Source organism: Heteronotia binoei, chromosome 7 (genome assembly GCF_032191835.1).
Source record: "Heteronotia binoei isolate CCM8104 ecotype False Entrance Well chromosome 7, APGP_CSIRO_Hbin_v1, whole genome shotgun sequence".
NCBI classification, from domain to species: domain Eukaryota; kingdom Metazoa; phylum Chordata; class Lepidosauria; order Squamata; family Gekkonidae; genus Heteronotia; species Heteronotia binoei.
In genome coordinates this window covers 18042987-18070297 of record NC_083229.1, presented here as the reverse complement: position 1 = coordinate 18070297, position 27311 = coordinate 18042987, and the positions used below count along the sequence as shown (strand labels likewise).

Genomic DNA, 27311 nt, shown 5'->3' with positions numbered 1-27311 from the left:
TGGGGAAAACCTGGATATATTGGTGTTGGAATCTGGAGAGGCTTGAGGAAGGTAGAGATCTCAGTGGGGTACCCTGCCATAGAGTGCACCCTCCAAAGTAGCCATTTTCTCCAGGAGAACTGATCTATGTAGTCTGGAGTTCAATTGTAAAAATGGGAGATCTCCAGACCCCTGCAGGAGGTTGGCAATCCTAAACGGTCTTGTCTCTCCCCTTTTCTCTGGCCTTCCTGAACACCACAGGGTCTACAGAACAGAGGGTGCTCCTGGCCTTTGAATTCTTAGACTTGCTTGTTTGCTTTTCCACTTCATTTATACCAAGCTTTTTCTCTCTTACAATATTCTCGCCTTCTCCGTTCTTAACATTTAAGAAAGGAAAGAATCTGAACTGGTCGACTGAGATTTGTTTGGCTGTGCAGGATTTTTAAAAAATTGCTTGGCAGCTGCCGCCAGCACAGCAACAAAGGAGAGCCAGTTTGGTGTAGCGGTGAAGTGCACAGACTCTTATCTGGGAGAACCGGGTTTGATTCCCCACTCCTCCACTTGCAGCTGCTGGAATGGCCTTGGGTCAGCCATAGCTCTGGCAGAGGTTGTCCTTGAAAGGGCAGCTACTGTGAGAGCCCTCTCAGCTCCACCCACCTCACAGGGTGTCTGTTTTGGGGGTGGAGAAGATATAGGAGATAGTAAGCCGCTCTGAGTCTCTGAGTCAGAGAGAAGGGTGGGGTATAAATCTGCAATTCTTCTCCTTCTTCATCTCCGCTGTGTGACTGAAGGGAAACTGCTGGAAGAAGCTGTTTTGTTATTGGCTCCACCTCCTGCAGCAGCCATTTTGTGGCAGCCATTTTGTGGCTGTGCCCTTCACTCTATGGAAGAATTCCCAAGGTGCCCACAGGCCCAAAAAGGTCAGTGTAGAGGAAACCAAACCTAAGTCTTGATAATCAAATCACATTTGCAATTGCATCTCAGTTTAGCTGCTTTTCAAGAGCCCCGTGGTGCAGTGTTAAAGCTGCAGTACTGCAGTCCTAAGCTCTGCTCACGACCTGAGTTCGATCCCCGCCGGAAGCTGGGTTCAGGTAAACATATGGAAGAGAGGTCCATTTGTGGCTATTAGCCAGAAGGTATAGATGGAGCCCCGTGGCGCAGAGTGGTAAAGCTGCAGTACTGCAGTCCGAATCCTCTCCTCACGACCTGAGTTCAATCCTGGCGGAAGCTGGGTTCAGGTAGCCGGCTCGAGGTTGACTCAGCCTTCCATCCTTCCGAGGTTGGTAAAATGAGTCCCCAGCTTGCTGGGGGGAAAGCGTAGATGACTGGGGAAGGCAATGGCGAACCACCCCGTAAAAAGTCTGCCGTGAAAACGTTGTGAAAGCAACATCTCCCGAAAGTCGGAAGCGACTGGTGCTTGCACAGGGGACCTTTCCTTTCCTTAGCTGCTTTTGGGGAAGACAATGGCAAACCACCCCGTAAAAAAAAGTCTGCCGTGAAAACATTGTGAAAGCAACGTCACCCCAGAGTTGGAAATGACTGATGCTTGCACAGGGGACCTTTGCTGCTTTCCAATGAGAGAGGCTTGGACAGCTAGGTTCGACTGTGCTGTGAGACCAATTTAATATTGACCGTTCTGAGTCAGGATGTGGATTTATAAAACCTGATGGCAGTAGGCAGCGTCTAACAATGCGGGCAAAGCAGATGTGCAAATATTCGAAAATCACTAGGGATGCCGGCCTCCAGGTAGGACCCGTGGATCCCCTGGAATTACGGCTCATCTCCAGACTGCAGAGATCAGTTCCCCTGGAGAAAATGGATGCTTTGGAGGGGGGACTCTATGACGCTGCACCCCACTGAGGTCCCTGTCATCCTCAGACTCCATCCCCAAACCTCCAGGAGTTTCCCAACCGGGAGCTGGCAGCCCTAACCCCCGACCCTCCCCCTGCAAGCAACAAAGAGGGACCTGGCGACCCTACGTGAACCCTTCTCACCTGTAAATGGCAAGGTCCAAAATGAATTGGTTGTTTTCTTCATCATCATTCAAGGAGAAAGGAAGCCTAGAAACAGAAAGGAAATGAATGCACTTTTAGAAGGACGGGACGAGGTTCTTTGACAGAGCTTTCAGTCGACGGCAGGCATGGCTTCGTTAACAAGGCATGCAGTGTTCTCCTGATATGACTGCAGGATCCCTGTAGAAATACACAAATTGTGTTCTAATTTGCAGGAGGCGGTTAAGTACAAGCAGGGGTCGCTTTGTAGGAAAACAGGTGGCGGAGCTTATTAGCATAACTCATTAGCATATGCCGCCCCCCCCCCCCCCAAGCCAAAAGCAACCCGATACAAGAAAGGAGAGCCCTGGGTGAGTGAGGCCTGCTTGGGCTGGCTAGAGATCCAGCCAGCCCAAGCAGGCCTCACTCACCTGGGGCTATCCTGGGCCACCCCGCCCCCCTCAGTCAAATGTCCAGCAAGCCACTCACTGCCCATAATCACAGAAGAAGTGGCGAAAGGGTGGCGTGGGTTTCTCCAGGGGTTAATGAGGGCTGCTGGGGGTGTGGCAAAGCCCCTGGTGGCTGGCTGGCTGCCCGCTCTCCTAATCCAAGGATTGTTGTGCAGCTGCACCTACTATTCAATGGACAAGGTAGGTGGGGAGGAAGAGAGGGAACCCTCAGAAAGGTTCAAGAGCTGTGCTCCTGTAAGCCCATGCTGAATCTGAGGTCGGAGTACAAGCGTAAAGGAAGCCTTCTGCCCACACTCAGTTTTTTTTTTTAATTTTAAGGCAGATCATGCTGGAAGAGAGACATCTGCTGGCAGCAAAACTAACCAAGAAATAGTTTCATATCTATTGTCTACATGGAACAGAAGAGTATTGCGTAGTTGTTGGCTTTTTTTAATGTGACATGATTTCAGGGAGTGTTAAAGATAATGAATTATTCATTCTGGAGTCCAGCCTCTAAAGCAGGGGTGGCCAAACTTGCTTCACATAAGAGCCACATAGAAAAAACATCAGACGTTTGAGACATTACATGAATATAAGATGTTTGAGAGCCACAAGACAAGGAAGGAAGGAAGGAAGGAAGGAAGGAAGGAAGGAAGGAAGGAAGGAAGGAAGGAAGGAAGGAAGGAAGGAAGGAAGGAAGGAAGGAAGGAAGGAAGGTAGGTAGGTAGGTGGGGGAAGAGATGGAAAGAACCCAACTTTAAATGAATTTCCCAAGCTACCAGCTGGGAAAAGTGATTTAAAGAGAGAAATGTCTTCTTCAAGCCAGCCAATAGGGAAGTGGGGCTTCAAGAGCCACACAATGTGTGTGAAAGAGCCACATCTGGCTCCCGAGCCACAGTTTGGCCACCCCTGCTCTAAAGTATTCAGGTCATGTTTTGATCTTCACTGTCTGCTCAATTTCCCTTCAGATATTCTCTAAGATGGGGTCCTCAACTGCATGGTTTAAACTGGAACCCAGGGAACTGCTTCAGAGAGGGATATTTTCTCTCTCTCCTGAAAAACAGCTCCTTTCCTATACCATATTATAACTTAAGAATGTAAGAGAAGCCATGTTGGATCAGGCCAATGGCCCATCGTCCAACACTCTGTGTCACACAGTGACAACCCCTCCCTCCCCAAAAAAACAGGTGCCATCAGGAGGTCCATCAGTGGGGCCAGGACACTAGAAGCCCTCTCACTGTGCCCCCCCACCAGCACCAAGTATACAGAGCATCACTTGCCCCAGGTAGAGAGTCCCATCGATACCCTGTGGCTAATAGCCCCTGATGGACCTCTGCTCCGGATGTTTATCCAATCCCCTCTTGAAGATAGATGCCAAACATCATTGGTCTCTTTCCTTTCCTTTTTTACTTTGCTTGATCAAACGCCTGAAGCTTAACAACAGGATCACAAATTAACAACATAAACAAAGCAAGCATTGCCTGGCAAGCAATAAGACAGAGGTCAGCAATAAAATACACAAAAACGCAGAGATAAAACAGGGGGCAATCGATTACAGATTCATAACTGGGTTTCAAAGACAGTTCGTTATGTGTCATGGGGGAAAGGGGGGGCGCTATTGGAGAGACACAAGTCCGAATGTCCTTCGGGCATGCCGTATCACTTGCGCAATATCAGATATCTTAGAGGCTACGTCTGGCATGAGATCACCCCTGCAAAAGATTCTCTGGGCTCGGCACACGTAGGAGTTGATTGTGTGGAGGACACCACACACCTGAGCTCAGTAGAGCGGCCAACCTCCAGGTAGGCAGAGGTACAAAGCAACGCTTCCGTGTATCAATTAGACTCCACTGCGCTTCGGAAAACTAACGCAAATAAAGATACTCTTAACACAAAAATAGAACCGGCCTTATGAAAATATAATTCTAGCAAATGAAACATCAGCAGGAGAAGAGCCAAAAGTCAATGATGCGTATGTTTTTTTTTTAAAAAGTCCGCAAAGGCGATTTCCTTTTTCTTATGTCAATTTCATAGAAGGTGCAGGTTCGGTCTCCTGTGATGCAAACAGTACGAAGGATCGCCTTAAGAATGCTGAGGGAAACGGGCGAACGTCGGCTGGTCAAGGTAGATTCTCAGACGTGCAGAAAATTTCTGTTTTTACTGCATAAGAGCTAAATGAGGTATCTAGAAATTCAGAACCCATTTTCACCTTCCAGGCTTTCTTAAGGAGAGTCAGTTTGGTGCAGTGGTTAAATGTGCGGACTCTTATCTAGGAGAACCGAGTTTGATTCCCCACTTCTCCACTTGCACCTGCTGGAATGGCCTTAGGTCAGCCATAGCTCTCATAGACCTTCTTCTCCAGTAGTGGTTAAGTGTGTGGACTCTTATCTGGGGGAACTGGGCTTGATTCCCCGCTCCTCCACTTGCAGCTGCTGGAATGGCCTTGGGTTAGCCATAGCTCTGGCAGAGGTTGTCCTCAAAAGGGCAGCTGCTGGGAGAGCCCTCTCAGCCCCACCCACCTCACAGGGTGTCTGTTGTGGGGGGAGAAGACATAGGAGATTGTAAGTCTCTGATCCAGGGAGAAGGGCGGGGTATAAATCTGCAATTCTTCTTCTTCTTCTAAGCTCCAATCATGACAAGGCACTTCCCACTAAGTGCCATAGCTTCAGTTTTTTACAGTTCCAGATAGGTTACTAACATGCTTAAAAGTTAGATCCAGGTGCGCAGCCGTGTTGGTTAGTAACCTATGGGTTCTGAATTTCCGGATACCTCGTTTAGCTCTTATGCAGTAAAAATAGGAATTTTCTGCGCGTCTAAGAATCTACATTGACCAGCCGACGTTCGCCCGTTCCCCTCGGCGTTCTTAAGGCGATCCTTCGTTCTGTTTGCTTCGCAGGAGACCGAACCTGCACCTTCTATGAAATTGACTTAAGAAAAAGGAAATTGCCTCTGTGGACTTTTTAAAGAAAACATATGCATCATTAGGCGTTTGGATGTTCTCCTGCTGATGCTTCATTTGCTATAAATATATTTTGATAAGGCCAGTTATATTTTTGCGTTAGAGTAACTTTATTTGTGTTCGCTTTCGGAAGCACAATTGAGACTAATTTATACACAGAAGTGTTGCTTTGTATCTCTGCCACCCTTATCTGAGCTCCACTTTGGTTGCTTAACTTCCAGGTAGGGCCTGGGCGATCTCCCATATGAACAACTGATCTCTAGACTACAGAGATCTGTTCCGTTGGAGAAAATGGATGCTTTTTCTTGGGGGGGGGGGGTCCTTTGGCACTGTACCCACTGAGGTCCCTCCCCTCCCCTTCCCAAAACCCACCCTTCTCAGGCTCCACCCTCCAAAATCTCCAGGTATTTCCCAACCCAGAGCTGGCAGTCCTACTTCTGCTCCACGATGGTTATATGAACGCAACGTCTCTGGAAGCAGAGGGTGAGTATAAATGGGCAGTCTTCGCAGTGGAGGACGGTAAGCAGTGGGGTGCCGCAGGGCTCAGTACTGGGTCCCATGCTCTTTAACTTGTTCATAAATGATTTAGAGTTGAGAGTGAGCAGTGAAGTGGCCAAGTTTGTGGATGACACTAAATTGTTCAGGGTGGTGAGAACCAGAGAGGATTGTGAGGAACTCCAAAGGGATCTGTTGAGGCTGGGTGAGTGGGCGTCAACGTGGCAGATGCGGTTCAATGTGGCCAAGTGCAAAGTAATGCACATTGGGGCCAAGAATCCCAGCTACAAATACAAGTTGATGGGGTGTGAACTGGCAGAGACTGACCAAGAGAGAGATCTTGGGGTCGTGGTAGATAACTCACTGAAAATGTCAAGACAGTGTGCGTTTGCAATAAAAAAGGCCAACGCCATGCTGGGAATTATTAGGAAGGGAATTGAAAACAGATCAGCCAGTATCATAATGCCCCTGTATAAATCGATGGTGCGGTCTCATTTGGAGTACTGTGTGCAGTTCTGGTCGCCGCACCTCAAAAAGGATATTATAGCATTGGAGAAAGTCCAGAAAAGGGCAACTAGAATGATAAAGGGCTGGAACACTTTCCCTATGAAGAAAGGTTGAAACGCTTGGGACTCTTTAGCTTGGAGAAACGTCGACTGCGCGGTGACATGATAGAGGTTTACAAGATAATGCATGGGATGGAGAAAGTAGAGAAAGAAATACTTTTCTCCCTTTCTCACAATACAAGAACTCGTGGGCATTCGATGAAATTGCTGAGCAGAAAGGTTAAAATGGATAAAAGGAAGTACTTCTTCACCCAAAGGGTGATTAACATGTGGAATTCACTGCCACAGGAGGTGGTGGCGGCCACAAGCATAGCCACCTTCAAGAGGAGGTTAGATAAAAATATGGAGCAGAGGTCCATCAGTGGCTATTAGCCACAGTGTGTGTGTGTGTGTGTGTGTGTGTGTGTATGTGTGTGTATATATATATATATATATATATATATATATATATATATATTGGCCGCTGTGTGACACAGAATGTTGGACTGGATGGGCCATTGGCCTGATCTAACATGGCTTCTCTTATGTTCTTATGGAAGGCAGCCATTTTAATGGAAAGCAAACTGTACACAGAAATCCTCCTTTTCTACCTGTCTTTAGCCCAGGGAAACTATCACAGCCTTTATCTCACATTAGAAAACCACGTGGAGTGAATAATCCCACGAGGCCTGCTCGTGTAACACATTCTCCACGTCTTGAGAGATTTATGGTGGGAATGGGGTGAGCATAAGAACTCAAAAACTGGTGACAAGAAACCACAAAGTGAACAATTAGCGTAAATTACACACATCAATCCAATTAGAAAAGGTGCGCCTTTCCTTACTGTGATTTTTAAAAAAAGTCAGAATGTGTTCAAATTCCTCTTCTTATTATTTATTTTCTTTTCTTCATTTCAACCCTGCCTTCTTCCTCAGTGGAGACTCAGAGCAGCTTATATCTTTCTCTTCTCTTCCATTTTCTCCTCACAATGACCCTGTAAGGTAGATTAGGCTGAGAGCTTCCAGCCAGGGCCAGCATTTGAAACTGGATCGCCCAGACCCTCATCCCAGAGTTCCCAACCCTTCTGCACCTGTGGGCACCTCTGGAATTCTGACATAATATGGTGGGTGCAGGCTCAAAATGGCTTCCACAGCTTACAATCAGTCACACGACGAAGATCTTTGTGTTGTGGTAGCAGCCACTGCCAAAGCGCTGTTTTTAAAAATCCGCACAGCCAATCAAATCTCCAACAGCCAATCAGAAGCCTCGCTGGGCAAAAGTCACACTGGCTCCACCCACTCTGCTAAAGCACTTGATGGGCACCAGGAAAGGTATTAGCTTTAAGGTCCTCTACCCATGTGCATTCTTCTGAAGACTAAACCACTATAACACAGTGGCTTTGTGTGCTTGAAAGCAAGCAAGTGAGCATGGGACACTGAAGGAGAACAAAAAATCAGAGACAAGAAGACTTAACATGCATCAAGACACTGTACAAAGAGAAAAGATCTTATACCATAAAACAATAACACCTGCAACTGCACTAAAAGGGCTAGAAACCTGATATCTGAGAAAAGATGCTTTAGCCACTCTAGTTCCTGCTTCCTCTTATTATAGCGAAATTAATCACCAAACAGGGGTTGCAGCTTGTGTTGTTCCCCAACCTGTATAACAGGGGTGGCCAAACTGTGGCTCAGGAGTGACATGTGGCTCTTCCACACATACTGTGTGGCTATCAAAGCCCCCACTACCCTATTGGCCAGCTTGGAGAAAGCATTCGTCTCTTTAAATCACTTCTCCAAGCCAGGCCAGCCAGTTGCTGGAAAATGCATTTGAAGTTAAAGTTGCTTTCTTTTCCCCTCTCCCCATGTTTTCCTTCCTTCCTTCCTTCTTGAAGCTCTCAAACATCTGACGTTCATGTCCTGCAGCTCTCAAACTTCTGACCTTTATTGTATGTGGCTCTTACAATAAGAAAGTTTGGCCTCCTCTGCTGTATAATAATTTATCAAAATCCAGCTTTATTAACCCACTGCACAAAGAGAACACTACATCATTCAGTAAGCCTGGGGAGCTTTAGAGGTTTCTTCCCCGTGTGTTTTCAACTCTCGGAGCCACCTTTGCAACCTGCCGATGCAACCTTTGAAGGTACTGCCTTGTTTGGCTTCCCCTGAATGAGAAAGCGACTCTAATTTTTGTGCAGCTGTCAACACGTTTTTACAACAGAGCTGAGACATCGACACAGCAGAGAGTTTCTTGCAAGACACTGTTGTCAAACATCGGGATTTGTTTTTCTGCCGCTGCTCTGCCTTCCCTTCATAGCTCTCTGGCAGGATGCAAAGATGTTGAAGATAATGATGATGATATTGGATTTATACCCGGCCCTACACTCCGAATCTCAGAGTGGCTTACAATCTCCTTTCCCTTCCTCCCCCACAACAGACACCCTGTGATGTGGGTGGAGATGAGAGAGCTCTCGTAGAAGCTGCCCTTTCAAGGACAACCTCTGCCAGAGCTATGGTTGACCCAAGACCATTCCAGCAGCTACAAGTGGAGGAGTGGGGAATCAAACCCAATTCTCCCAGACAAGAGTCCGCACGCTTAATAATCACAAACATATAATGAGAAGTTCCACTTTCCCTTAGTAACCTAGGACTCTGCTTTGCAGTACAAATGCCTGAAAGGCGTGTGGATCACTATAGACGTCAGAGTCCCCTTCACACCCACGATTCCACCAACAAGGTATCCAGAGAGGCTAGCCAGTCTCAGCCAAATCAGCGTAAGAGAAGCCATGTTGGATTAGGCCAATGACTTATCCATTCTGTGTCACACAGGGCCCAAAACCCAGGGGGCCATCAAGAGGTCCACCGGCAGGGCCAGAACCCCAGAAACCCTCCAACCGCTGCCCCCCAAGCACCAAGAATACAGAGCATCACTTGCCCCAGACATAGTGTTCCATCTATACCTTGTGGCTAATAGCCACTGATGTTGATTTAATCCCCTCTTGAAGGTGTCTATGCCTGTAGCCGCCACCACTTCTTGTGGCAGTGAATTCCACGTGTCAATCACTTTTTGGGTGAAGAAGGACTTCCTTTTATCCATTCTAAGCCTACTCCTCGTTAATTTCATTGAGAGCCCAAGAGTTCTTGCACTGCGAGAATGAGAGAAAAATACTTTTTTCTCTACTTTCTCCATCCCATACATAATCTTGTAAACCTCTATCATGTCACCCCTCAGTTGTCGTTTCCACAAGCTAGGGAGCCCTACCCTCTTTAACCCTTCTTCTACCCCCTGATGTAGCCAATCCTCCAAGAACTTACAAGGCTCTTTTTTTGTAAGCTCTTGGGGGATTGGCTACATCAGGGGGTGTGTGGCCTAATATGCAAAGGAGCTCCTGCTAGAATTCCACCCCTGCTGAAAACCAATAATAAACAAGCAAAATCAGGAACATCGATTGCTTAGGGGATGGAGAAATTAGCAGGTGCATAGTGTGGGAGTGGGGGATAGCAGAAAACAGGACAGCTTTCTGAACCACTGAACATATATCAAGGTGAGTAGTCATGTTAGTCTGTCTGCAGCAGCAGAAAAGAGCAAGAGTCCAGTAGCTCTTAAAATTTGTAGCAGGGGATGTGCGAAGAGGTGAACTGTGACTCACAAAAAGCCCCTACCCTGCCACAAACTTTGTTAAGTATTTAAAGTGCTACTTTGTTAAGTCTTTAAAGTGCTCTTTTTAACGGCTGAAGAATCGATTATATATTCCTTCTCCAGCTTTGCAGCATACATTGAACCTCAGCAGGGGTGGAATTCCGGCAGGAGCTCCTTTGCATATTAGGCCGCATCCACGTGATGTAGCCAATCCTCCAAGAGCTTACAAGGCTCTTTTTTTGTAAGCTCGTGGAGGATTGGCTACACCAGGGGTGTGTGGCCTAATATGCAAAGGAGCTCCTGCTAGAATTCCACCCCTGAACCTCAGCGCAGCAAACCTTACATGGAAAAAATACTCTTTTTAGAATCCGACAAAGCTGTTCTGACTAGCGAATTATCCGAATTTCCCATCAGATCACCAAGCCCCTCATTCAAAAGCAGATCACTTTCCAAGAAGAGAGTTTCTCCTTACGCACTTGGGAGCGTTCACATTCAGAACTCTTCCTTCTGGCGTGATCAAAGTCCTCGGCAGCTTTTCTTTCTTGTTCTGTTCTCTATCGGGAAAAAAAGAGGGGAAAAGAACAGCAGTTTTTGATTTTGCGTTCCAATTCCTTCTGAGAGGTGACAAAAAAGAGAAAAGGAAAGACAACAGGGGGCCCACAGAATGGCATCTCGCTTTTGATTAGAATACATTAAAAACACCCCCTTGCATACTTTCATGCTAGGAAATGTGTCATCAAAAAATCAAAAATGCCAGTAAAGTTAAAAACTACAGACGGCTGCTGAGAGCTCAAGTCCTGGCTACCAAATCCCAGTCCAAGAAGAGAAGTCTCATACCAAGCTGAAGATACTGCCGACTGGGAGCTCAGGAACTTTCTAGAAAGCCACTTCATCGATGAGAATCAGCCGCTGGAATTCCTCTGTGACATCCTTGTCTTCAAATAAAGGAAAAGGTAGTCCCCTGTGCAAGCACCAGTCGTTTCCGACTCTGGGGTGACATTGCTTTCATGTTTTCACAGCAGACTTTTTACGGGGTGGTTTGCCATTGCCTTCCCCGGTCATCTACACTTCCCCCCCCAGCAAGCTGGGCACTCATTTGACCGACCTCCGAAGGATGGAAGGCTGAGTCAACCCGGAGCCGGCTACCTAAACCCAGTTTCCGCTGGCATCGAACTCAGGTCGTGAGCAGAGGGCTCCGACTGCAGTACTGCAGCTTTACCACTCTGCGCCACGGGGCTCTTCTGTCTTCAGATAACCACCTAATATTACTGGAAGTGGCTTCCAGGCAACTGTGCTGCAGTTTTCCTTACTGTGTGAACTGTGCACAGTTTTCCTTACTGTGTGAACTCAGCAGAAAAATATGATTGATACATGTGACACCGGTCACAAGAGCTTACCCCATCTTGTAGTCTCATGTACAATTGAGGGGAATTCACCTTCAGAGGGCTTCGTTGCTCTGTCAGCTCTGGAACGCTGCGAGGGGCCGAGGGAAGGCTTCCCTCCTGTGCTGTTCTTGCTGGTAGAAATGACTGTGGGGTGGGCTTGTTTGTCCTTCCACGCAGCCCCGTAGCTAGGGGCTGCAGGGGGAAGGGGTCCTTTAAATCATGCAGGAGGTTGGCGACTGTTCCTGTCACCACTTCTGCATCATTTAGACCCCACTGATCAGCTGATTTCTGGGCCCTTTAAATGGCATGGGAGGGGCAGCAGCTGCTCCTGGATGCCCCTCCCATGTGATTTAAATCATACAGGAGGGAGGCAGTAGTCCGGGGGGTGAAGGGCCCCCCAAAACTATCAGGGGGTCAGGCCCCGTGGGCCCCTGGTTAGCTACGGGCCTGCTTCCACGTGTCATCATTGTGGGAGTGAGTGACTCAGCATGCCTGGACATTGGGGGGGAGGGGTGCTGCATCACTCTTAAGTGTGTATAGGAGTTGTCAGGGGTGGAATTCTAGCAGGAGCTCCTTTGCATATTAGGCCACATACCCCTGATGTAGCCAATCCTCCAAGAGCTTACAAAAAAAGAGCCTTGTAAGCTCTTGGAGGACTGGCTATATCCGGGGTGTGTGGCCTAATATGCAAAGGAGCTTCTTCTTGAATTCCACTCCTGGGTGTTGTCTCCTTGAATGGGAAGCCTCTCTTTGTCTTAACCTTGGAGCTGCCCTCTGCCCTCTCCCTCTGCCCTCACTGCTTTGTCCTCTCACTTTTTCTACGTGACCTTCCATTGGGGACCCATGTCTCTGCAGGTCTTTCCTGTAGAGACATTGCTGTCATGCTCCCACACACAATGCTGGACAAGCTGGCCATTTGTGATAGGGAAAGTACTCTTTGGATTAGGCTTCCTTGTCTGCTTTTGACCGCAAAGGAAGGACGGTGGCTGAAGGAAGGACGGTGGCTCAGTGGTAGAGCATCTGCTTGGTAAGCAGAAGGTCCCAGGTTCAATCCCCGGCATCTCCAGCTAAAAAGAGTCCAGGCAAGGAGGCGTGAAAAACCTCATCTGGAGACCCTGGAGAGCCGCTGCCAGTCTGAGCAGACAACACTGACTTTGATGGATCGAGGGTCTGATTCAGTATAAGGCAGCTTCATATACGTTCAATCCTGCTCAAGGATGACCCCAGAGCATATATGTTCATATATGCAACCTGAATGTGAACTGAGTCTGATTGAAAAAATACAAGTTTACCTTTCTTCGCAATATTCTTCTTGGCCAATTTATTTATTGTACTCAGTATCACATTTCTACAACTGCGCAAACTCTGCTATATTAACCAGACGTCTGAATAATCACACCCTGAGGGACAACTACAGTCTGAGGAATGGGCAAACAGCCCCGCCGTGGCTGTTTCCAAATGAGAAAATGACATGGGGGGGAATCTTGGAAGCTCTCCCTGCTCCCATGGCACTTCTGAGCTGAACTGGGCAGCTGAATGTTTTGAAGGTGTGCTTCCCCAACTGTACATGTGACTACAAGACAAGTCTGGCACTGCTGATCCAACTAAGTCACATGTATTGTATATTTTGGGTCTCACAGCACAAAGAAGAGATGGTTGACCTTCCCTGTATCCCCTTCAGTTAAGATGAGAAGAGGGCTGGATTTATACCCTGCCCTTCACTACGCAAAGGAGTCTGAGAGGCTTACGATCTCCTTTCCCCTCCCCTCCCAACAGACACACTGGGTCTGAGAGAGCTCTGAGAGAACTGCTTTTGAGAGAACAGCTCTGAGAGAACTGTGATTGACCCAAGGTCACACCAGCAGCTGCATGTGGAGAAGTAGGGAATCAAACCCGATTTTCCCATATAAGTGTCCGCAGACTTAACCACTACACCAATCTGGCTCTCTCCAAGGATGTGCTCTCCAAGGTACTTAAAAAACGAGCCACGGAGGGTCGTCTCACTGATGCAGAGAAGAACAGGGGCTCAGTTTACTGCTGTTCCAGGCCATGAAACCAGCTCTTGACCTTTATCGTTTCCTGTACCTTTTTCACCTGTTCTCTCCACCCACGCCTCACCTTGAGTTCTACTGTAGAACTGCACAGTCAGCTGTGACAAAGGTGCCATATATACGGATTTGCTAACATTAAAGGCATATCAAATATTGCTTGGACAGTGGGGGGGGGGGGAGACCCAAAAAAGCTATTTAGAGACAGTATCTGGTCTCGCAGCTGTGATGAAAATCAATGCAAATCTGATAACACGGAAAACCATTGATCATCAGTTTAGGAAACACGCAGTGAGAATGACAAATAACCTGGTGTCTTTGGGATTCTTCCTTTCTTCAAGAAATCGGTGAGCTTCTAGCCTAGTCTCTGGGGTGTGGGGCACGGGCTCCTCCCAAAAAGCTTTCGCTTCTTCGTCATCCTCTTCCTCGACCACCATGTCACGGTACTGGTTTCCTCTTTCACCCTTTAGATGGTTTTCTCTCTCCTCTAGGGAGTAGATGCTGGACCCCAAAGCACAAAAGAAATCCCCTTAAATCATGATGCTAGCTGCAGGTGCTGATTACAACTGCCATAAAGCCAAGAAAACTGCACATTTTGCTTTATAAATAATAGCAATGAACATGCAGGAAACTGCCTCATACTGAATCAGACCCTTGGCCCATTAAAGTCAGTATTGTCTCCTACTCAGACTGGCAGTCTTAGGTCAAGGTCTTTCACATCACCTACTGCTTGGCACTTTAAACTGAAGATGAGAACATAAGAGAAGCCATGTTGGATCAGGCCATTGGCCCATCCAGATCAAAACTCTGTGTCACGCAGTGGCCAAAACCCAGGTGCCATCAGGAGGACCCTCAGGGCAGCTAGAACTCCAGAAGCCCTCCCACTGTTGCTCCAAGCACCAAAAATACAGAGCATCATAAGAATAGAGGAGAAGTCATGCTGGGTCAAGCCAATGGTCCATCCAGTCCAACACTCTGTGTCACACAGTAGCCAAAACACAGGTGCCATCAGGAGGTCCACCAGCAGGGTCAGGACTCCAGAAGCCCCTCCACTGTTACCCCCAAGCACCAAGAATACAGAGCATCACTGCCCCAGGACCTGGGACCTTCTGCACGCCAAACAGATGCTCCACCATTTGAGATATTTATCGTGCACATGGCTTCTGGGACTGGGAGCTGCTTGCAGCATACAGACCCATGCAAATACTCAGTCCTTACGCAATACGCATACTGAGTAATTGTTTTCTTTCCAGGACTGAAACATGCCCATATTAAATGGCAGATCTAGAAGGGGAGCATAGCTCAGTAGTTGGAAGTATCTGCTTTGCATGCAGAAGGGCCCAGATTCAGTTCCTAGAACTGGGACGCCAAGGAGCAAAGGTTGGAAACCAAGGGGTTCCATCATCTTTCCACGGTTTCCTGTTCTGCTTCTAGTCCAGAGGAGGTTTTATTAATGTAGTTTGGTGCTGCTCAGTGTTCGGCTTAGGCTGCTTTCACTATCTGGCTTGTTTTTAGTGACGCGTGTGGTTTTGTTGTCGGGTTTTAGTCATGAGCCTCCAGACACAGGCCTCTGGAGTGGTGGTGTATACATTTTCTAAATAAATAAGGGCTCTTTCTCAGCCACTGTCTATAACCGACCAGGAGTACCCAAAATGTGGGTTCCATGGCGCTCTTTGGTATCTTTCATGGCGTCCATAAAGTGTTTTTAGGAAGCAGCCTAGGCCAAATAGGGCTTTCTCATCTAGGCATATGATTGGCTGTGCAACTGTTTAGAATGTCGCTTTGCTAGCATCTGCCACCGCAGCACAAGGACATGCACTGTGTTACTACAGTTAAGCTGTGGCAATCGTTTTGTGGCCGGCTCCACCTCCTTTGGCAGCCGTTTTGTGGCAGCCATTTTGTTCCTTCGTCCACCACGCTCTGTCAGAATTTCAAATATGCCAGCAGGCTCAAAAAGGTTGGGGACTCCTGAAGCAGACAACTGTTGCAGCCCCCTTGAAGGGCTGAAACTCTTCCTCGGAGAAGCTGTTTCTTCTTCTCTTGGATAGGGATTCACTCGTTTCACTGAAGAGTATCACTGTTTCCCCTTGCACAGAAAAGCTCATAACTTGAATAAAACTTTGTTGGTCTTCAAGGTGCCACTGGGCTCAAACTTTTTCCTTGCCTTGGCAGCCAAGAAAATATGGGCAAAGGTTATGCCTGAAGGTTGAAATGTTCTATCTCAAATAAGTGCTCTTAGGATCTGGTTTATTCCAATGATGTTATTTATGACTTATGTTTTATGTTCTCTGAGACAGACTGTAATGGCCTTTGGTTCTACAGTAAATGCTACCAGTCACAGTGCTGAGGGTCTAAAAGGGTAGAAGGCAGTTTCACAGGGGAGGGACGGTGGCTCAGTGGTAGAGCATCTGCTTGGTAAGCAGAAGGTCCCAGGTTCAATCCCTGGCATCTCCAAAAAAAGGGTCCAGGCAAATTGGTGTGAAAAATCTCAGCTTGAGATCCTGGAGAGCCGCTGCCAGTCTGAGTAGACAATACTGACTTTGATGGACTAAGGGTCTGATTCAGTATAAGGCAGCTTCATATGTTCATGTTCATATATGTTTGGCCATGCACATGAATACTGGGGTGCCAATGCCTGCGTACCACCGGCGGTCAAAGCAAGAAGTCGATTCCTTTGGTTCCTTCTTTTTCTTCTCCCGTTTGTCCTGGGCCTTCCTTTCAGCCTCTTCCTTTTCCTGGGACCTCTTAAGAAAGTAGGCCTGTTCCTGCTCTTTGATTCGTTTTTTGAGTTCAGGATAATTCTGCAAAGCCTGTATCCTCTCGGAACGCCTGATTTCTTTGGCATCCAAAGACTGTAAAGGGAGGGAAATAGTGTTAAAAATACTACACGTTATCAAGAAAGCCATCCAATATCTTATTAATATACAACTCGAATCGTAACTTCCAGCAACCATTTACTCTTCCCCCGGTAGGGTTGCCAAGCTCCTGGTGAGGCCCGGAGAACTCTCAAAATTAGAAGTGATCTCCAACCAACAGAGATTGGTTGCCCTGGAGAATATGGCTGCTTTGGAAAATTATTTTATTAGATTTTTTTAGGCTGCCCTTCCTTGAAAGGAGGGCAGCTTACAACAAAGGAACGTACGATAAATAGTTAAAAGTTAAAAACCTACAGTAAAATAAAAAGGTAAAGGTAGTCCCCTGTGCAAGCACCAAAATACACAGGGCTTTTTTTGTAGCAGGAACTCCTTTGCATATGAGGCCACACCCCTATGATGTAGCCAATCCTCCAGGAGCTTACAGTAGGCCCCATACTAAGAGCCCTGTAACTCCAGGAGGATTGGCTACATCAGGGGTGTGTGGCCTAATATGCAAAGGAGTTCCTGCTAAAAAAAACCCCTGAACATAACAAATACATAATATCAGGGAATCGGCCTGTTAAATGCTCCTGTTCTATGTGCCTGACAAAACTTTTAGCATGAATTTCATAACATGCTAAAAGAGCCAATCTATATTTCAAGATGGGAAGAAAAATGTCAGATTCTAAGCACGATACTTTGTTGTGATCATGTCCTTGCCCAAACTACTCCCTGGATCAGAGCAGTGCGACTGCTTGAGTTTGGGGTTTAGACTTCTCAATCCCAGAAATACTATGATGTTTGGGAAGCTCTATCTCCTGGTCAGACTTAGCTATAGAAAATACTCTGATCCATACTGCCTGTTTTAGCTAATGGCTGCTTCATGCTGTTCTTGGCTCCCTTTAAGCTAAAGCAGCATTTTAAAAATATGAATCTAAATGTAGACTGGAGTCTAAAAAATGCGGGAGCTAAATTTGGTGGGCTTGACTGCAAGGCAGCTAAATTTGCTCCGGTGGCCGAGGGAGGGGGGGGGGAATCAGACCGAAAACCAGCCATTTGTCAGTCTGGGGATCAGGGAATCGGCTTGTTAAATGCTCCTGTTCTATGCGCCTGACAAAACGTTTAGCATGAATTTCATTACATGCTAAAAGAGCCAATCTATATTTTGCATTAACATTAATATTGGATTAACTAATTCTGGCCCTTGGCACCAAGGAAGGATGTTCCCCGTTATCTTTCGAGTCACGGCGTTCCATTCCTCTAGGCCTTTAAGGCAGATGTGCTGAGGAATGGTCTTTTCTTAATGGCGCTCGGATAACGAATTTCATCTGCTGGTTACTCCTTCCCTTCTTAAGGCTGATTTCCTGAAGTAGTGTTCTTTTTGCATTTTCCGTACCGCTAGCTGATCAGCTTTGGGGCATTGTCCTGGTGGTATCATTGTTTGTTTTTTTAATGGATTGTCAGAATTACTGTTTTATGCTTGTTAGAGGCTTTGTGGGGCCCTGGGCTGACCCACAGAGAACAAATATCTGAAAGTCTCTGTCTTCCATCCACTGCCCATGAGGATAAAAGAACATGGAAGAGGAGGAGGAGGCAGGAAGGAGGATACTGGATTTATATCCCGCCCTCCACTCTGAATCTAGAGAGTCTCCTGAATCTCCTTTATCTTCCTCCCCCACAACAGACACCCTGTGAGGTGGGTGGGACTCAGAGGGCTCTCACAGCAGTTGCCCTTTTGAGGACAACTCTTCAAGAGCTATAGCTGACCCAAGGCCATTCCAGCAGCTGCAAGTGGAGAAGTGGGGAATCAAATCCAGTTCTCCCAGACAGGAGTCCGCACACTTAACCACTATAGCAACAGCCAACTACCCTCAATCAATGGTGGAAGTCCTACGGTTGCCAAGCTTATAGTGAGGGGCTGTGCTGTGGCTGTTATGACATCATTTCTGGGGGAAACCTGGAATTGACATTAGGTAGCTCTAGGAATCACTGGAAACTCTATAGTAAAATCATGGCAAAAATCACAGCATTCCCAGGAATTCCTACAGCTGCCCATTGGTTCAGTTCTGTATCAGATTTCTGCTTGTTTTTGGATTTCTGCAATCCAAATCTTATCGCACAGTTTATTGGATGTCCCAGCCCTTGATTGTATTGACTTGCATTGTGTAATCTGACTTGAGTGGGGCTACCATATTTTGAAAAGCAAAGAAGAGGACATATTTCCTGACTACTTCAAACAATTGATCACTATTGCAAATCTCATTTTAAATGCCCCTACTATTTGCACTTGCCTCCACTGGGGGACTATGGGGCAAAACAAGCTAAGCCTCCCATCCCCAAAATAGGGCATTTTTTCACCATATTTTTTTAAAGCTCAAAAGCGGAAAGACACCAAAAAAAGATGGCATGTCCTTTAAGAAGAGGACATCTGGTAACCCTAGCCTTCAGGGCTTTTTCACACTCCTTTTCGTAGCTTGTGCACCCCTATTCCCTCATTTATTTTTCTTTTCCTGTGTGTGTTTTGCTCCCTTTAGTGGTCACTTCAGTATTACATCATGTCTGGCATATTTCTCTCCCTTTTAAAATGGCAGGGAAATATGCTGCAGATACAGTGACATAGGGAGCAAAACATATGGAAGAGGGGGGGAGGGTAGAACAACGATGACGCAATGGGGCACACCAATGACAAAAGTGAGAATGTGGAAGAGCCCTGAGTCTCAGGGAGGAAGAGGGAGAATAAGGAATGTAAATGAAATAAATAAAGGAAGGAAGGAAGACGGGCAAGGTATTGATTGTGTAAAATAATTTAAAATCAAATAAATACTGCCGATGTGTTGTATCGTTGATAGGTATATCAGTTGGTTCAAAAGGATTACGCTCCCTCTAAGCTGTGGAGTCTTGCGAGCAGAAATCATATTTTGTGAGCTGGCATTAAAGTTGTGAGCTGCTGCAGAAATTAGTTTGCTCTCGAGCCATTTTTCCTGAACTTGGAGGCTAAAAAACTGTCAGCTAGCTCACACTAACTCAGCTTATAGGGAACACACACACACACACACATATGTGCTAGAAAGGCAAGGTCAGAATCTTTTTCAACGCATACGTAAATAAATGTCGTATCAACATAACATACTTGCAGTTGATGAAGAGTCGCAACCACAAACTGTCTATAACCCTCAAAATCAGTGCAGGGGTTCCCTACGAGGAAGAGCTCTTTGAGGTGTATGTTCTTCTTCAGGGACTCAACGCTGGACAATTCGCCAATGAAATTAGCTGTCAGATCAAGCTTCTGTAGGTCTTCACAGCCTGTTTGGAAAACGTGAGGGTTTTTTTTTTTCCCTCTTAACTGAAGTTGCATTTATTAAGCACACCCACTGACCCGGGGCAGCCTGATCATTCGGAACCTGTGGGCATGTTTGGAATTCTGACCCAGGGGGTGGGTGGGCCCAAATACAAAATGGCTTTCTGGGATGACGGCTCTCTCACACGTGGATGAGGCGAAACCAACCGCAAAATGCATAACCCTAAGCCGAACTCTCACAAAGCAGGAGTCAAGTTGCACCTTTAAGACCAACAAAGTTTTATTCAGAATGTAAACTTTCATATGCATGCGTCCTTCCTCAGGTGAAGGGATAAGGTACAGTGGCTTGAAATACATGTAGTTGGTGGGTTAAGAGTGTAAACCAGATATAAAGTTAGGATCAAATGGCAAAATAGTGTAATAAATTGGAGACCATTTGGTCAGGATAGCAATAAAAGGTAATAAAAGTTGCCCGTTAATTGCTGCTGTCGTAAGCCTAGGTAAAACAAAAGGACATGTATTTCCTAGTGATGTTCTCGTCCACCTACCGTAATTCACTTTCTAACTCTCACAGTAATCTTCAACAGTTCTGGCCTTTTTTTAACAGGATGCCTTTTAATCAGCACTGCCAATCAGATCTCAAGTGGCCAATCAGAACCGCGGCTGGGCAAAAGCCCTGCCTGCCCCTGCTGACTTTCTAAAAATACTCGGCAGGCACTGGGAAAGGTGTCAGTGGGCACCATTTTGGGGACCCCTGCACCTCCCCTCCCCTCCCCTGATCACAAGACACAAGTTCTAGCTTTATAATCTATTTTACAAGCAAAAATACCAGTTATTAGAACAAGTGACATTGTAAGAATTACGACAGTCCACTTGCTTCCAACGTCAAACTTATCATAAAACAAGAGCCATAAAAAAAAGACGTCATTTAAAACGCATAAAAACGATTAGTGGCGTTATAAAGAATATTTGGGGTAATTAGCTCTGATTTTGGCACATATGGTCTAGAGCAGTCAGTCTAAAATTAGGCTACTGATGGTTTGAATCTGGCCCAAGTGATTAAAAGCTGTAGCAGGAAATATGTGCGTTCCGGGATGGCTCTGCTCTCTCACGTAGATATCAACAGATGGTGGCGCTTCTATAATACAGGGCTAGGGCTGGAAGCCCCAGGTTCGAAATCCCTGCTCAGCCATAAAGCTCATTGGGCAACCTTGTGCCATTTACTCATTCAGTGTAACCTACCTCAACCCATTGTTACCGTAAAATGGAGGAAGGGGAAATCAATATGTTGCTCTGAGCGTAGTGGGGGAAACACAAAAGATAGCTAACCAGTGCACCGGTTTTTCTACATTTTGCTTCCTAAAAGAACACTGGATTTCACCCACCTAGTTACATGCTTCTAGCTTCCATTAGACACGTTAAAGAATATGCATCATTTTCCCACTGAAATCAATGGGAATCGAATGAGTTAAAGCTATGCTTGGATTGTACCCATTTTTCTTTTTAGCTTTGCAAATGAAAACCAACTGCTAATCTATAAATTAACAAATATGACTTTTCAGCTGAGAGCTCCCCTCCCTCTGGCAGCACCACCCCTATGGAGCAGTGCGATGTAATGGTTAGAGCAGGGGTGGTCAAACTGTGGCTCAGGAGCCACAAGAGGCTCTTTCACATATATTTTGTGGCTCTCAAAGCTCCCACACACAAACACACCATTGGCTGGCTTGCATAAGGCTTGCATAAGCCACCCTGAGCCCACTCTGGTGCGGTAGGGCGGGATATAAATCGAATGAAATAAATAAATAAATTTGTCTCTTTAAATTACTTCTCCAAGCCAAGCCAGCTAGCAGCTTGGAGAATGCATTTAAAGTTAAAATTGCTTTCTTTCCACCTCTCCTCCCTCCCCATCTGTTTGCCTGCCTCCCTTCCTTCCTGTGTTATGGCTCTTAAGCATCTGACGTTCATGTCTTGTGGCTCTCAAACATCTGATGCTTATTCTATGTGGCTCTTACATTAAGCAAGTTTGACCATCCTGGGGTTAGTGTGTCAGACTACGATCTGGGAGTCTCGAGTTCAAACCCCACTCTGCTATGACAGCTTGCTGGGTAACCTTGGTTCATTCACTCACAGCCTATTCCAGGGGTGTCAAACATGTGGCCAGAGGGCTGAATCAGGCCCCCAGAGGGCTCTTATAAGCAACTGACCGTCGCCTGCTTCCTTCTCCCTCTCTTTGGCTTCCTTCTGCATCACAGCTTGCTTTGCCAGGCTTGCTCAATCGCACAGGAACTACAGAGCTTCTCCCCTCTGGGTGAGCTAATGTGGTGAAAGGAACATTTACATACAGGGAAGAAACTCCAGGGACAGACAAAAGCAAGGTTTGTTGTTTCTGTTGCTGTGTTGGATTTAAACTAACCCGTATCAGTGTAAGTATGGGGTTCAAGAACAGGAAACAAATGTCTTTGGAAGACTCCTTGCAATTTTCAGAGCAAGAGATCTCATCCTTCCAGCACTCAAACCACAGTGAGAAGCAGTAGGGTGTAGTGGCTAGAGCTTCAAACTAGGAATGGGGAAACCCAGGTTCAAATCCCCATTCGGCCACGGAAGCTCACCAGGTGACTCTGGGCCAGTTGCTCTCTGTCAGCCTAATCTACTTCACTGAATTGTCATTGGAAGTATAAAATGTACAAGCTGAGACTGATGTTTAAGCAACTTTCAGTCCCCACCGGGAAGAAAAGCTAGGTACAAATTGTAAAGAAAAATGGTTCTTTGCAGAACTTTGGTCAAGAGCTGCCTGTGTAAACATCCTGTCTAGGCCTCTGGACTTCAAACACACTTTCTCACATACATATGCTAAACCCACTCTCCATGAGTATAGCTATATATCCACAGTATTCCAATGTATTTCTCTTTTATAATAGTGTATCAGAATAATGGTTTACATTGACATACTCAAAAAGGGGTTATTGGCTATTCATCTCATTACATATACCTAACCCATTTTCATTTTATGTATTCTTGTTTTCTAATGGCAGACTAGAATGATGTTTATAAAGTATAGATTGATGCTGATAAGCAGGTAGCCTACAACTAGGAAATACATGTCCTCCTGTGATTTGCAAAAACACCAATTGGCAGGGAACTTTATTGCCTTTTATGGCTATCCAGGCCAAATGGTCAAGCCCCAGTTTTATCATGTGACCACAGCCAGTTTGCACTCTTAAACAACAAACTGCATGTATTTCGGCCCACAATTCCTGATCCCCTCGTCTGATGAAGCGTGCTTAGAGAGCGCACGAAAGCTTACGTTCTCAATCAAACTCGGTTGGTCTTAAAGGTGCGCTTGACTCCTGCTTTGTTCAACTGCTTCAGACCAGCGCAGCTGCCCTCTGGGAACTTTCTCATATAGTTGGTGCGTGGCCTTCAGGCTAACGATTGGCACCTGGGTGAAAGAAGTAGCATCCTTTCTTGGGCTTCTTTATCGGCAAATCCCTTCCAGCTGAAGAAACAGCCTTGGACTGGAAAACAGGCAGCTAATCTGGAGTAGGCAGTCACGTGTCTCAGGAACAGGGGAGAAAAGTTACACCCCGGGGTCATTTTGAAGAAAAATAAGAGGTGGAGCGCATTAGCATAACTCATTAGTACATGCCGACCCTCCCACCAGTCAAAAGCAACCCAACGCAAGAAGAGAGAACCCTGGGCGAGTGAGGCCTGCTTGGGCTGGCTAGAGATCCAGCCAGCCCAAGCAAGCCTCGCTTGCCTGGGGTTCTCCTTGGCCGCCCCCACCCCTAGTCAAAAGGCCAGCAAGCCACCCAAAATCACATAAGAAGTGGAGAAAGGGTGGTGTGGGCTTCTCCAGGGGTTAATGAGGGCTGCTGGGGGTGTGGCAAAGCTGCAAAGCTGGTGGCTGGCTGCCTGCCCATTCTCCTAATCCAGGGATTGTTATGCAGTTGCACCTACCATTCAATGGACAAGGTAGGTGGGGGGAGGAGGGAGTGTCAGAACAAGAGCTGTGCTCCTGTGAGCTCCTGCTGAATTCAAGGCCTGCTTACATCACCTTTCGGACTGTGATTGGTTTATGTGAGCCCTGAGTCAGTCGGAATCTTCTGCTATAAGTGAGCCGGGCTTTGTCTTGCTGTTAGCCTGGTGACCACTTGGCAGCCAGGATGTCTAGTGGTAGCCTTCTCTTGAGGAATCCTTCTTGAATGCTGATCCACTGTGGGCTGATGCCCTGCCTTCTCTCTGAGAAAGAGTTTGATGCTGAACCTAACAATTCCTTGGATTACACTGGTAACTATCGCTGTCGTGTTAGCTATGCTGGAGATGCTTAGCCTTATGGTGTTTTTTCCTCCTCCACAGTCATATATATAATTTTTTTTGGCCACTGTGTGACACAGAGTGTTGGACTGGATGGGCCATTGGCCTGATCTAACATGGCTTCTCTTATGTTATTTTTATTTTAAATTTATTTTTAATTTTTATTTTGTGGATTTATAGTCTGCCCTTTCCCATTATGGGCTCAAAGAAATATCTTGGCACAGCCGTTGGGAATAGTCAAGAAAAGGACAGGTGGCAGCTACTGGTTTAGCCTAAAGCAAGGAGTTTCAGTTTGGTGTAGCGGTTAAGTGTGCGGATTCTTATCTGGGAGAACCGGGTTTGATTCCCCACTCCTAATTTGCACCTGCTGGAATGGCCTTGGGTTAGCCATAGCTCTCGCAGGAGTTGAGCTTGAAAGGGCAGCTTCTGGGAGAGCTCTCTCAGCCCCACCCACCTCATAGGGTGTCTGTTTTTGGGGGGGAGGGGAGAAGATATAGGAGATTGTAAGCCACTCTGAGTTCTGACTGATTTCGCACTCAGCTTACCCTCCTGTCACATTCCTCTTCTCCGCGCAGCGTCCTTCAGATTGCCGAAGCTGCAGCAAACATCGCCGTTTTCACGCGACAAAGGGAAACCACTAAAACCAGTTTCTGTTTGCCCTGCGAAAACCACGATGTTTGCTGCAGCTCCGGAGCATGTAGTGGGAAATCCGAAGGACGCTGTGCGGAGAAGAGGAACGTGACAGCAGGGTAAGCTGAGTGCAAAATCGGTCTCTGTTTCAGAGAGAAGGGCGGCGTATAAATCTGCAGTCATATTCTTCTTCTTTGGTAATTTGTTTTTGCCTTGCCTTTGAACCAAGGACTTTTCCCTCCCAGCCTTGGGGGGGGGGGGGGTAGTATCTTGACACAAATATTTAGACAAATAGATCAAATGGGGACATGCATTTCATCTGCTAAACTGTGCTGACCATTCTGTCAAGCCATCTAAATGATTCCAGGCTCCCTTTCCCATATATATTTCTGCACGACAGTCACAGCATTGGCTCACAAGGACCAAAACGGGACATGCGTTTGAAGAAAAACATCATCGTCACCCCTAACCGCAAGGGATGAACTAGCTTGTAACTCAGAGAGTTTTACAAAATAATTAAATGAAAGAGGTGCATCTCTCTGGGGTATTAATAGCAGGGGATTTAACTAGCCATAATTTCTGTGAGAGGGCACTGCCAACAAATGACACAAATAGCTTTTCCCATTAAAATTTTATTGGCTTAAAAGCAAGAAGATCTGTCCACAAGTTGCATAAACTGTGATTTACTTCTCATGCTCTCAATTTGATAGGTGGCTCTTTAATTAGAGAAACTGAGCCATATGGATGTCACAATAAAGAGTGAACGGTCCACCGCTATTTTGATGGTTCTGTTCCATGTCTTTAGATACTGGGTGTTATCCACTGAAGGTCAGCTGACCCTGGGATCCACTGCAATCAAGAAGAAGAACACTGCAGATTTATACCCCGCCCTTCTCCCTGAATCAGAGACTCAGAGCAGGTTACAATCGCCTATATCCTCCCCCCCCCCACCCAATAACAGACACTCTGTGAGGTGGGTGGGGCTGAGAGGGCTCTCACAGCAGCTGCCCTTTCAAGGATAACTCCTGCGAGAGCTATGGCTGACCCAAGTCCATTCCAGCAGGTGCAAGTGGAGGAGTGGGGAATCAAACCTGGTTCTCCCAGATAAGAGTCTGCACACTTAACCACTACAGGGGAAGAAGGTCTATGAGAGCTGTGGCTGACCCAAGCCAATCCAGCAGCTGCAAGTGGAGGAGTGGGGAATCAAACCCGGTTCTCCCAGATAAGAGTCTGCACACTTAACCACTACAGGGGAAGAAGGTCTATGAGAGCTATGGCTGACCCAAGGCCATTCCAGCAGCTGCAAGTGGAGGAGTGGGGAATTAAACCCGGTTCTCACAGATAAGAGTCCGCACACTTAACCACTACAGGGGAAAAAGGTCTATGAGAGCTATGGCTGACCCGAGGCCATTCCGGCAGCTGCAAGTGGAGGAGTGGGGAATTAAACCTGATTCTCCCAGATAAGAGTCTGCACACTTAACCACTACAGGGGAAGAAGGTCTATGAGAGCTATGGCTGACCCAAGGCCATTCCAGCAGCTGCAAGTGGAGGAGTGGGGAATCAAACCCGGTTCTCCCAGATAAGAGTCCGCACACTTAACCACTACAGGGAAAGAAGGTCTATGAGAGCTATGGCTGACCCAAGGCCATTCCAGCAGCTGCAAGTGGAGGAGTGGGGAATCAAACCCGGTTCTCCCAGATAAGAGTCCACACACTTAACCACTACAGGGGAAGAAGGTCTATGAGAGCTATGGCTGACCCAAGACCATTCTAGCAACTGCAAGTGGAGGAGTGGGGAATCAAACCCGGTTTTCCCAGGTAAGAGTCTGCACTTAACCACTACAGGGGAGGAAGGTCTATGAGAGCTATGGCTGACCCAAGGCCATTCCAGCAGCTGCAAGTGGAGGAGTGGGGAATCAAACCCGGTTCTCCCAGGTAAGAGTCTGCACACTTAACCACTACAGGGGAAGAAGGTCTATGAGAGCTATGGCTGACCCAAGGCCATTCCGGCAGCTACAAGTGGAGGAGCGGGGAATCAAACCCGGTTCTCCCAGATAAGAGTCCGCACACTTAACCACTACAGGGGAAGAAGGTCTATGAGAGCTATGGCTGACCCAAGACCATTCCAGCAACTGCAAGTGGAGGAGTGGGGAATCAAACCCGGTTCTCCCAGATAAGAGTCTGCACTTAACCACTACAGGGGAGGAAGGTCTATGAGAGCTATGGGGACCCAAGGCCATGCCAGCAGGTGCAAGTGGAGGAGTGGGGAATCAAGCCCGGTTCTCCCAGATAAGAGTCTGCACACTTAACCACTACAGGGGAAGAAGGTCTATGAGAGCTATGGCTGACCCAAGGCCATTCCAGCAGCTGCAAGTGGAGGAGTGGGGAATCAAACCCGGTTCTCCCAGGTAAGAGTCTGCACACTTAACCACTACAGGGGAAGAAGGTCTATGAGAGCTATGGCTGACCCGAGGCCATTCCGGCAGCTGCAAGTGGAGGAGTGGGGAATTAAACCCGGTTCTCACAGATAAGAGTCCGCACACTTAACCACTACAGGGGAAAAAGGTCTATGAGAGCTATGGCTGACCCGAGGCCATTCCGGCAGCTGCAAGTGGAGGAGTGGGGAATTAAACCTGATTCTCCCAGATAAGAGTCTGCACACTTAACCACTACAGGGGAAGAAGGTCTATGAGAGCTATGGCTGACCCAAGGCCATTCCAGCAGC

The 27311-nt window shown here is 46.9% G+C and overlaps 1 protein-coding gene across 1 annotated transcript in view; it reads right to left on the bottom strand.

Moving 5' to 3' along the window:
- DNAAF11 (dynein axonemal assembly factor 11) overlaps positions 1–27311 on the bottom strand; it is a 75235-nt gene that overhangs the window by 38565 nt on the left and 9359 nt on the right. The window contains exons 4-8 of the mRNA XM_060243109.1: positions 19476–19648; positions 16134–16342; positions 13800–13991; positions 10534–10611; positions 1974–2039 (exon numbers count right to left, since the gene is read on the bottom strand). Of these exons, the coding sequence (XP_060099092.1) occupies positions 1974–2039; positions 10534–10611; positions 13800–13991; positions 16134–16342; positions 19476–19648 (718 nt within the window). The remainder of the gene's footprint in view (positions 1–1973; positions 2040–10533; positions 10612–13799; positions 13992–16133; positions 16343–19475; positions 19649–27311) is intronic.